At 45.8% G+C, this 12,561-nt stretch overlaps 1 protein-coding gene across 34 annotated transcripts in view; it reads left to right on the top strand.

The window, feature by feature from the left end:
- The window catches only part of LOC141155441 (uncharacterized), a 352,337-nt gene that overhangs the window by 245,620 nt on the left and 94,156 nt on the right, over positions 1 to 12,561 (top strand). For 29 of the 34 annotated variants that reach the window (XR_012247541.1, XR_012247565.1, XM_073642309.1 and 26 more), the window contains one exon: positions 11,400 to 11,444. The exons of the other annotated variants lie outside the window; for them this stretch is intronic. Coding sequence is in view for 27 of the 29 variants with exons in the window: in XM_073642309.1 (XP_073498410.1) it covers positions 11,400 to 11,444 (45 nt within the window). In the remaining 2 variants the exon portion in view is untranslated. The remainder of the gene's footprint in view (positions 1 to 11,399; positions 11,445 to 12,561) is intronic. 34 annotated transcript variants of the gene reach the window in all.

Below are 12,561 nucleotides of genomic sequence, written 5' to 3' on the forward strand. Positions count from 1 at the left end.
AATACCATACTATTAGACAACTGCCTGAAACCGTGGCCATCAGACGTAATCCCATATGACTGCCCTAATAATCCAGCAATTATTGTGAGCGTGTCAAATATTACACTCTATTTAAAGTATTGCAGTTAAGGGTTCAAACCTATTCTCAGTTGGCCGCTGACAAACAGCATATCTGTGAACAATGTTGTCAGAGTATTACGCCACTTTTGTGGACTGACAAAAAAAACAAGACGCAAAAAACAAGCTAAAATGGAAAAAATGTTAGGAAACATTCTTTCCAGGGTAATGACTTGTATATAAGGCCAAAGAAATAAAAAAAAATAATGTCATGGACTGTGGAAGACATTTATGCAACGAGAATGAACACTCATGTGTAGCTGGTGATGATACCACGTAGCAGCACCTGTTCCTATCATAAATGCATCTGACATTGTTATCGCTAGGGAATAGAATAGATTTTACATTTTTTTGGGCAGCGCAGTATAAGGCAATAATACCTGGTTGGATCGGTGTAATACACTATCCATACTGTGATACCTCACCCGTAAAAGAATTTCAGATGAGACCGTTAATATTCTAGAACAACAATGTTGTCAGAGGTATTACGCCACTTTTACGGACTCACAATAAAACATGCAAAAACAAAACCAAAATGGATTTTCCTGGGAAAAATGTTAAGGAACATCCTTTCCAGGGTAATGACTTGTATATAAGGCAAAATAAATAAACAAAAATGCTCCTCCACACCTTGGGCTATGTTCACACGTAGCATTTTTGATGTGTTTTTGCACTTTTGCATTGCTTTCAACCAATACAAATGCATTTACTGGGAAATGTAATTTTAACATTTTAGAACCTTATGTGGCCATGTACTGTGTGACACATCATCAGACACATGCATACAGTGCTGAAAAGACATGGGAACAACATGGGGAAGACCCCCGGAAGCATCTCTGACTCCAAGGTCACTGCCTAAAAGTGTACCCATCATAATGATCCTTGGTGCATGCGAGGATGCCTCCCGCAATGCACCTGTCGTTGCAGACTTGCAACAATCACCATTCAAGTCCTTGTCTCAGCGCAGCGTTCAGTTGTCCCTACCCCATTCCTTGGAATGCAGGCGCAAGTATGCAGCCGACCAGCTACCCACCCACCCACAGGCTGCAATACTATACTGCCAAATTTTTGACAGCTGCTTGCACTTGAAATGTGGCCTTTTATTCTTGTGGAGGCGGAAGCTGTCCACCACCTCATGGCGGCGGCAGCCGGATGTCCATACTCGGTCCCCAGCCGCCTCTATTTCTCTAAGTGTCGTCTCCGCCTTCCACAAGCAGGGGTCCCACAACATTACCCGTGCCCTCCCCAGTGCACTTAGGTGGGAAGTACCGCCTAACCACAAACACGTGGACAGGTGAATGTGGCCAGGGATGGTATGGAGCCAATCCACATTAAAAATATAGCCATAGAGTGTCTGGGAACCTTCCCAAACACATTTCTTAGCCAGGGCTGCTTCTTGGCATGGTTAGATGGGCCCACCGGAGAATCCTCGGGTGGGCCCTGGCTCCTCCATCAGGAGAGTTTATAGTGCCGAGGTGAGGCCATGATGATGATAGAGGCCACCATCTGCTTAGTATTCTGTTACTTTGAATGCAAGCGCAAGTATGCAGCCAGCCACCCACCCACCCACAAGCCGTAATAGTAAACTGACACATTTCTGGACTGCTTTCTTGCACTTGAAATGTTGCCTTTTAGGCTTGTGGAAGCGGAAGCTGTCCACAACCTCATGGCGGCAGCCGGGTGTCCATACTCGGTCCCCAGCCGCCACTATTTCTCCCGGTATCGTCTCCACCTTCCACAAGCTCGGGTCCCAGAACATTACCCTTGCCCTCCCCAGTGCATTTACTGGGAAGGACAGCCTAACCACAAACACGTGGTCAAGGGAATTTGGCCAGGGACGGTACGGAGCCAGTCCACAGCTTGTTGGTGAGAGTTGTATTTCACCACAGCCATATTTTTTAGCTTCGTGAAAGGAATTGGGAAACCGTATTTACTCCAGCTGTCATTTCTCCCAGGAAGTCCTCTAATGCAGCTTGGCGCATAAGCAATGGCAGCAGCCCATCCAACATCAGCTCGAACTTGTCGGTGGTGCTTCGACACACAAACATCTTTCTTTGCCCTTTAATTTCATGACTGCAGAGTTGGGCAATGACCTGTTCTGCAATGCGGTTTCTGAAATAACATGCAATTAAGCACTTCCAATCCACATTAAAAAAAGCAGACATAGAGTGTCTGGGAACCTTCCCACACACTTTTCTTAGCAAGGGCTGCTTCTCTGCAGGATTGGATGGGCCCACCAGAGAACTAGAGACTCCTCCGGTGGGCCCTGGCTTCTCCTTTGGGAGAGTTCATAGTGCCTAGGTGAGGCAATGATGATGATAGAGGCTACCATTTGCTTATTTTCTGTTACTTGGAATGCAAGCGCAAGTATGCAGCCAGCCACCCACCCACAGGTTGCAATACTATACTGCCAAATTTTTGACAGATGCTTGCACTTGAAATGCGGCCTTTTAGGCTCGTGGAGGCGGAAGTTTTTCACAACCTCATGGCAGCGGCGGCCGGGTGTCCATACTTGGTCCCCAGCCGTCACTATTTCTCCCGGTATCGTCTCCGCCTTCCACAAGCAAGAGTCCTTGAACATTACGGCTTGTACTTTTCTGTGGGAATCTGTTTGCCTCCTACCAGCCTGGAATATTTCCAGTGAACTAGGGTACGATGCCATGGTATTAGCACTGCCCCCAGTACCAGTAGCGAACCCATCTCCAATTTCATTCTCTGGAATTCTATTTGGTAGACTGAGTGGCTGCCCAAATACAACATCTGCAAAGATTTTGTATGTTCTCCCCTTGCTTTCGTGGGTTTCCACCTCAGTGAAAAAGGAGCCATAGAGTGTCCGGGAACTTTCCCACACACTTTCCTTAGCCAGGACTGCTTCTCGGCAGGGTTGGACAATCCCACTAGAGAATCCTCGGGTGGGCCCTGGCTTCTCCATCAGGAGAGTTCATGATAGCGCAAACTTTGCAGCAGCTATGGGGCTCTTGAGCGGGGGAGAAAGGTGAGCCTTCAGAATCAAATCCTCTGGTGGGCCAAATGTTTTTCAGTTTGAAACTGCTTCTCAGTGGGAGTTGTATTTCACCACAGCCATATGCTTTAGCTCAGTGAAAGTATTGGCATAGAGGGAAACCGTATCTACTCCTGCTGTCATTTCTCCATTGCCAGGTTCCGCCCATTGTCACACACGACCATGCCTGGCTGTATGTTCAGCGGTGACAGCCACAGATCAGGCTGCTGTGTTACAGCTTTCAACAACTCTGCAGCGCTGGGCGGTTTGTCACCTAAGCATTAAGCATGTTGTCTTCAGCACAGCCTGTTGCCGCTTGGCCAAGGCAGTGCTGCAGTGCTTTTAGCTTGTGACTGATGTGGTCATTTTGGAGATGGAAGCCAAACTTGAGGAGGAGGTGCAGGAGCTGAACAATGTGATTACATTGAGGCTACATTGGCGAGTCTGTTTTTTATACTAAAACAAATATCCTACTGTGTTTTTATTTATTTATTTTTTTTTTGTTTTACGTTATTTTTTAAGACAAATGCATTCACCGGGAAATGTCATTTTAACATTTTACAACCTTATCTGGCCATGTGGTGTGTGACACATCATCAGACACATCCTGTTAAATTTATGATAGAGGGATTCTGAAAGTCACAAAGCCTATTTTTATAGGGTCATCAGGCAGCCCTTACTATTCTTAAAGGGCCACAAGCACTTGTCCACGTGTCCGTGGTTAGGTGGACTTTCCCAGTAAATGCGTTGTTGAAGGAACGTCTAATATTGTGGGACACCTGCTCGTGTAATGCGGGGACAGCACACTGGGAGACATAGTGGCAACTGTGACCTGAGTACCATGGAACGGCCGCCGCCATCAGGTTGCGGAAAGCTTCCATCTCTACAAGCCTAAAAGGAAACATTTTGAGCGCAGGCATTCACGAAATGTGTGAATTTAGCAGTGTGGCCTGTGCGGCGTTAGCTGTGTATTTGCGCTTGGGTTCCAAGGACTGGGGTAGGGAAAACTGAACGCTGTCCTGTGACAAGGACGTGCTTGCTAATGTTGCTACTTGAGAGTGTGCAATGACATGTGCAGGGCGGGAGGCATCTTGGCATGCGCCATGAACAGGGGATTGGTGTGCACGCACAACAGTGGCAGAAGCAGTGGTGTCACCTGCAGACACTGTTGATGGACCCTGGGGTTCGGCCCACTTAGTCGGGTGCTTTGCTGCCATGTGCCTGATCATGCTGGTGGTGGTCAGGCTGGTAGTTTTGCTACCCTTGCTAATGCTGGCATGGCAGGTGGTGCAAATGGCCTTTTTGATGTTATCTGCAGAGTCTTTAAAAAACAACCAGACTCAGGAAGACCTAACAGTTGTACTGGCAACTTCCGTCTTGTTGGCGTTACGAGGAACGCTTTCCCGCCTTTTATCTGCGGCCACCACACTGCTTCTTCCTGCCTGTTGTGGTGCTAAGCCTCCCTCCCCCTATGTGCTGCTGTTCTCGCTCTGTGTGTCCCCCTGCCAGGTTGGATCAGTTACTATATCATCCAATACCTCATCTTCCACTTCCGCACCATGGTCCTCCTCCTGACTTTCTGGCAATTGTATGTCATCATCATCATCCACCCCTTGCAACAGTAATTGCACTTTACCACCGTCGCCTTCGTGTGACCGTGGCTGCTCCAATATTTGGGCATCGCTACACGCGTTCTTCTCTTGACTCACTTGAAGCTGGCTGGGCGAGAGGCCCGAATCTACAAATAGAAGAGCTTTTCACTTTTCCGAGTGTCCAAGTGTGGGATCAGTTGTCTTCGGGCACTCAGCATGGTGGGAGAAAGGAGGATCAGGGTGAAGAATATGCGGTCCAGACTCACGGCTACTGAGACTTGACTGTGTGGAAGACAGGGTGGAGGTGGTGGTGGCCAAGTGATTGGAAGAATTATCTGCTATCCAACCAATAACCTTTTCACACTGCCCTGTGTTCAGTAGAGGTGCTCAGCGGTCCCCTAGTAATTAGGACAGAAAGGTTGAGCGAGAAGATGTGGGTGTTTGTTGTGGCACCATTTCACGTTTGCCCATGGCCACATCCTCGGCCTCTGCATGCACCATCACCATCACATCCACTTCCCCATCCCTTGCCACACACTTTGCCCATTTTAAATGGAGGAGAATGTTTTCCACGTTCACGAGAAATGGCTGATTTTGGAACTCAGTTATATGTGATATGTCTGACAGAGAACCACGGCTTTAAATTGTAGGCCTGTAATTTATTAATATTATTCTACACAGAGACCTAGTGAGAATAGCTTGACCGACACACTGCAGCGGAATGAAAATGGAAGAAATGGCTGAATTTGGAACACTGTTATAGGTGTTATGTCTGACAGAGAACCACGGTTTTAAAGAGCAGGCCTGTAATTTGCTAATACTATCTTTCACAGACACCTAGTGTGAATAGCTTGACCAACACACTGCAACGGAATGAAAATAGATGAAATGGCTGATTTTGGAACACTGTTATAGGTGTTATGTCTGACAGAGAAGCACGGTTTTAAATACCAGGCCTGTAACTTGCTAATACTATCCTTGACAGACACCTAGTGTGAATAGCTTGACCGACATACTACAATGGAATGAAAATGGAAGCCAATATTTTCCACGTTGAGTTTAACTTTCTGGATTTTTATCACTGAAATATGGAACAGATCTGGCTTTATTCTGCAGTGAGAACAAGCAAATGAAGCAGAAAAATTGTGTTTCTTTTTCTGGATTGCATTTTAAGCAAATAGCAAGGTTTAAGATAAAAAAAAATTGCCCTGGCCCCTGATATCTGGGGCTGTCTAGAAATAATAAATTAAAAATCTTTGAAAATGAACAAATGAACGTCAGACATTGCTTTTCAACCCAGCTTCCACAGAATTGAAAAAAAAAATAAACTCATAAAATAGGCCTGAACAGAAATGATGGTACTCTTAATTTAATATTTTGTTGAACAACCTTTTGAGGCAATCACTGCAATCAAACGATTCCTGTAACTGTCAAAGAGACTTCTGCACCTCTCAACAGGTATTTTGGCCCACTCCTAATAAGCAAACTGCCCAATTGTCTCGTGTTTGAAGGTTGCCTTTTCCAGACAGCATGTTTCAGCTCTTTCCAAAGATGCTCAATAGGATTTACGTCAGGGCTCGTAGAAGGCCACTTCAGAATAGTCCAATGTTTTCCTCTTAGCCATTCTTGGGTGTTTTTAGGTGTGTGTTTTGGGTCATTATCCTGTTGCAAGACCCATGATCTGCAACTGAGACCAAGCTTTCTGACACTGGGCAGCACATTTCTCTCTATAATCCCTTGATAGTCTTGAGATTTCATTGTACCCTGCCCAGATTCAAGACACCCTGTGCCAGATGCAGCAAAGCAGCCCCAGAACATAACAGAGCCTCATCCATGTTTCACAGTAGGGACAGTGTTCTTTTCTTGATATGCTTCATTTTTCCGTCTGTAAACATAGAGCTGATGTGCCTTGCCAAAAAATTCAATTTTTGTCTCATCTGTCCATAGGACATTCTCCCAGAAGCTTTGTGACTTGTCAACATGTAGTTTGGCAAATTACAGTCTGGCTTTTTTATGATTTTTTTTCAACAATGGTGTTCTCCTTGGTCGTCTCCCATGAAGTCCACTTTGGATCAAACAATGACAGATGGTGCGATCTGACACTGATGTTCCTTGAGCTTGAAGTTCACCTTTAATCTCTTTAGAAGTTTTCCTGGGCTCTTTTGTTACCATTCGTATTATCCGTCTCTTTGATTTGTTATCAATTTTCCTCCTGCGGCCACGTCCAGGGAAGTTGGCTACAGTCCCATGGATCTTAAATTTCTGAATAATATGTGCAACTGTAGTCACGGGAACATCAAGCTGCTTGGATAAAGATAACCTTTACCTTTAACATGCTTGTCTATAATTTTCTTTCTAATCTCCTGGGGCAACTCTTTCCTTTGCTTCCTCTGGTCCATGTTGAGTGTGGTACACACCATGTCACCAAACAGCACAGTGAGTATCTGTAGCCCTATATACATGCCCACAGACTGATTTCAAGATTGTAGACACCTGTGATGCTAATTAGTGGACACAACTTTATTTAACATGTCCCTTTTGTCACATACTATTTTCACCAGTACCATCATTTCTGTCCAGGCCTATTTCATGAGTTTAATTTTTTTTAAATTCTGTGGAAGCAGGGTTGAAAAGCAATGTCTGAATTTCATTTGTTCACTTTCATAGATTTTTAATTTATTATTACTTTTGTCAGATTCAAGTTATTTCTGTGACCATTGTGGGTTTTTCTTTCATTAAACAAGGGGTACCAACAATTTTGACCACGTGTGTACAGTGGGGGAAAAAAGTATTTAGTCAGCCACCTATTGTGCAAGTTCTCCCACTTAAAAAGATGAGAGAGGCCTGTAATTGACATCATAACTAGACCTCAACTATGAGAGACAAAATGAGAAAACAAATCCTGAAAATCACATAGTCTGATTTGGAAAGAAATTTTTGTTCAAATTTTGGTGGAAAATAATTATTTGGTCAATTACAAAAGTTCATCTCAATACTTTGTTATATATCTTTTGTTGGCAATGACATAGGTCAAACATTTTCTGTAATTTTTCACAAGGTTGGCACACACTGTTGCTGGTATGTTGGCCCATTCCTCCATGCAGATCTCCTCTAGAGCAGTGATGTTTTGGAGCTGTCGCTGGGCAACACGGACTTTCAACTCCCTCCAAAGGTTTTCTATAGGGTTTAGATCTGGAGACTGGCTAGGCCACTCCAGGACCTTGAAATGCTTCTTATGAAGCCACTCTTTCATTGTCCTGGTGGTGTGCTTGGGATCATTGTCATGCTGAAAGACCCAGCCACGTTTCATCTTCAATGCCCTTGCTGATGGAAGGAGGTTTGCACTCAAAATCTCACGATACATGGCCCGATTCATTCTTTCATGTACACGGATCAGTCGTCCTGGTCCCCTGACAGAGAAACAGCCCCAAAGCATGATGTTGCCACCCCCATGTTTTACAGTAGATATGGTGTTCTTTGGATGCAACTCAGCGTTCTTTCTCCTCCAAACACGACGAGTTGTGTTTCTACCAAACAGTTTTTTACTTTGGTTTCATCTGACTATATAACATTCTCCCAATACTCTTCTGGATCATCCAAATGCTCTCTAGCAAACTTCAGATGGGCCCGGACATGTAATGGCTTATGCAGAGGGACATGTCTGGCACTGCAGGATCTGAGTCCCTGGCGGCATAGTGTGTTACTGATGGTAACCTGTGTAATGTTGGTCCCAGCTCTCTGCAGGTCATTCACTAGGTTCCCCCCTTGTGGTTCTGGGATTTTTGCTCACCGTTCTTGAGATAATTTTGACCCCACGGGGTAAGATCTTGTGTGAAGCCCCAGATTGAGGGAGATTAACAGTGGTCTTGTATGTGACGCGCCCCCTGGGCTGTGTGTGTAGGGGAATACCCGGAGCCGGGTCTCTGTGCAATGCTGGGGGTTATAGTCTCCGTGGCGGCGACCCGGTCCCGTGGCTCAGGGTGGTCAAACCAGTGTCGGATCTGTTTCTTTGGGTTTTAATGTTTAAATGTCCGACTACGCCACCCGTGGATTGTGGTCACTGAGAACCGCCGCTGCGGGCAGACCGCTGAGGCTGATGTGTGTGCGCAGCAGGGATAGTATAACTCCCACGGGAGGAGTATAGACTCAGGGCAGTGAGTGCAGATGGTGGGGGTGATGGTGCGTGGGAGCAACAGTAATGACTCAGAGTCCAGTGATGCAGTCCAGGGTCTTTACTCACAGTTTTACACTCCAAGCCACTTCTGCAGGTAATGGCTGCCCACGTCGTGCTGTGCTCACCAGGTGAGGGGCTCGACCAGCTCCCAGGTACCTTTGGAATGCTTTTCAGGACCCCCTTCATGTGTCCTTTCTCTGGCCTGTCGTACCCCACAATTGACCACGTTTCTGTCCAGCTGCCTCAGGTCTTGGCGGGCAAACGTATGTTCTGTTTCCCTGGGTCCTATGTGGTGCCTTCCTAACGGGTGTAGTGAGGGGCCGTGCACGTACAATGCCACGGCCTCCGGTTACTAGCTGAGGGTAGTTGCTCTCCTCCACTAGATGTGGGATCCAGTTCCCTTTCTTGGCCTGACCCTCCTACTCTGGTAGCGGCGGGCGTGCGGTGGCGGCTGGCCGGTCCGCACCCCTGGGGTCGCTTCACTCCACTCCTGGAGCCTCCTCCGTTCCTCTCCTCTCCTTTCTTCTCCTCCAGGCCCAGGCCTTGAGACTTGGCCTGCCTGCGGAGCAGAGCCCTACGGAGCCCCTGCTCCCAGTCTCCTTCTCTCTCTGCTCTCTCCCACTTTCTCTTCCTGGCAGGGCCTCACAGGCTAGCAGAGCTCCACAGAGGCCCTGCTCTGTCACTTCTTCCCTCTGACTGAACACTGTCTCTAAGATGGCTCCCACCTTTTATACCTCTCTCATCAGTGCACCCAGGATCTATTCTCCCCACCCACACACTACCGGGTACCCCCTTTCTAGGTGTTCCCTCCCCCCACTGCAGCCAGGGACAGGGACAGTTGCGCTCACTCTTGGGAGCATTGTCGCCCTGTCCCCCGGAAATGTGGTGTAGTGCATGTGGGTGTTAGGGTCCTGAGCCACACTCCATCCTTACCCGGAAGTGAGATATCACACCTCTGGGTGAGATGCAATACCTCTGCAGCGACAGAACCCTCAGGGCGCTACATATGTCTTCCATTTTCTATTTATTGCTCCCACAGTTGATTTCTTCACACCTTCTTCACACCTTTAATACTACAGGTAATGAGAGGACAGAGGAGCCTCTTAAAGAAGGAGTTACAAGTCTCTGAGAGCCAGAAATCTTGCTTGTTTGTAATTGATCAAATACTTATTTTCCACCAAAATTTGAAAAAAAATTTCTTTCCAAATCAGACAATGTGATCTTCAGGATTTGTTTTCTCATTTTGTCTCTCATAGTTGAGGTTTACTTATGATGTCAATTAAAGGCCTCTCTCATCTTTTTAAGTGGGAGAACTTGCACAATTGGTGGCTGACTAAATACTTTTTTTCCCCACTGTACATTGGGCTTGTTACTCGGACCGAGCACACGAGCATTCCAATTTGATTGACTCGAACAATGAGTACCCAAGCATTTTAGTGCTCGCTCATCACAAGATTTTATCTTTCTTTTTTTATACACTCTAACATCTTGTTTTCTTTTGCAGCTGCTTTTTGACATTGAGTACTGCTTCTGAGCTTACTTGTAACCAGAATACCCAAGTCCTTCTTCTGTTCTGTAGTCCCAAGTATACTCTTATTTAATGTATATGCAGCAATAGGATTACTCCGTCCTAGGTGCATTACTCTATTTATCTACAGTAAATCTCATTTGCCAAGTGTTTGCCCATTCAGTCATCTTATCCAGATTGTTTTGCAATATTTTAATGTCAAGGTCAGATTTTAATATCCTACATATTTTGTTGTCGTCAGCAAAGACTGACACTTTACTCTCAATCCCATCCACAAGGTCATTAATAAAGAGGTTGAAAAGAATTGGTCCTAGCACTGATCCCTGCGGTCACACTGCTGACTATATCCCATTTAGGGAATGTACCCGGCGGTACCTGAACCTGAAACCACTACAGCAGTACCTAAACCTGAAACCACTCTGGCAGTACCTGAACCTGAAACCGCTCTGGTCGTACCGAACCAGCACCAGTGTCTGTCCTGTCTAGTGTTTCAGAATCTGCACTGGCTGAACCAGTATCAGAATCCTGTCCTGCCATCAGAGTCAGTGTCCATGACTGTGAACCTAACCCTTTGGGTCAGCTACCGCTGTACCGGTGACTGCCCTTGGAGTGGTACCTGGCAGCTACCTGCAGCTCAAGCCTAACTCCACCATCAGAAGCTGTAGCAAAAAACAGGTAGCCGCGTAGTCATGGTCCTCCAGGGTAAGCCTGGCTTTTGGCACAGGTGGTCCACAATCCGTGTGATACTTTGCTTAATTTCTGCTTCAAAACCTACAAAAAACACAGTGTGAACATACCCTTAATATGTTTTCTCATTTTCTCACCACCCTCTGAAAAGCAGTACACTCCTGAAAATTTACAGTTCTGATCGATGGAATGGTTGCACCACTGGCCCAAACTTTATGCTTTGCTAGATTACTAGATTACTAGATTACTATCCTTAGAATGTAATTTAATGTATTTTCTTTTATACATTTCTAATGTTAGGTCACAAAGAAACCACTGCTATCCCCAGAGAGAAAACTACTGACAGTAAGTTTGTGAAAAATATTTTTAGAATTGTATTGTATGCTAATCCATCTAATACATTTTGGTGAAAATGGCAACATGTAAATGGAATTTTATGGCATCTTTCAATCATAATTTAGATGTGTCATTTGTAACATTTTTAATGCAGTGCTTTTTAATATTTCAATGACAAACTCAGGCTGCTGCTCTGTTAAGATGTATATTGCTGATTCAGCAAGTATGATTAAAAGGCCTGTTACGCTTCCCAACAGGCAGTAATTTTTTAACCCCTTCACGGCATTTGCTGTACCTATATGTCGTGGTCGGGAAGGGGTTCCCGACTGATGATGTTCAGTTACGTCATGTCGATCATGCGGCCACCATGTCTGAAGGGACGATGATTTCATGAAAGTGCCTGCTGTTTCTGATAGCAGGGCACCAGGACTCGTAGCCAATGGTTGTTTTGCCGCCCCACTATCACAACTATGATCGCTGAGATTGGCTGTTCAGAATAATCACAGCAAATTCAATGTTTCAGAAAATAGAATTCCCTGGAACATTGATATCCAGCTATGATCGGTGCTATAACAGCACTGATCATAGGTTAGTGCTAGGGAACAGCAGCATCAGCAGCCCCAGCGCTGATTGGGGCGATCATACAATGATGTCCGATCACACTAATCAGTGAGTAGGAGGGCACTCTGACCTCTCAATGAACACTCTGCTCCGCCTCATTCCAACTTGGAGACATGTGCAGAATGGTCATTGTGTCATTCTGCTGCTGATCTGCCTGGGACTTGTGGTGCCACAGACTATTTTAGCCCATGCCACCACTTCTACTGCTGCTGACCTTTCTGACCTGTTCCTGTCCCCTGCTTTTTTCTAGTTTACCCCAATTTCTTGCTCCCTAACACATTCCCCAACTGCCATTCTGCCACCGAATCCTGATCAGTACTTGATTGCTGATCAATACTTGATTGCTTGATTTTTTACATGTTTTTTCTTTTGCACCACCTCTGTGCATGCGTCCTGCAGCAGGTGAGCCGCTGATTACTGACGTACATCACGGATCAGCATCCATGCTCACTTTTGGCCAGGACTTTTTTCCTGTCCATTTTTTCCCTCTTTGCACCAACTCCAT

This window comes from Phyllobates terribilis, unplaced genomic scaffold (genome assembly GCF_046119375.1).
Source record: "Phyllobates terribilis strain yellow unplaced genomic scaffold, ASM4611937v1 Scaffold_1__5_contigs__length_1240528914, whole genome shotgun sequence".
NCBI lineage: Eukaryota > Metazoa > Chordata > Amphibia > Anura > Dendrobatidae > Phyllobates > Phyllobates terribilis.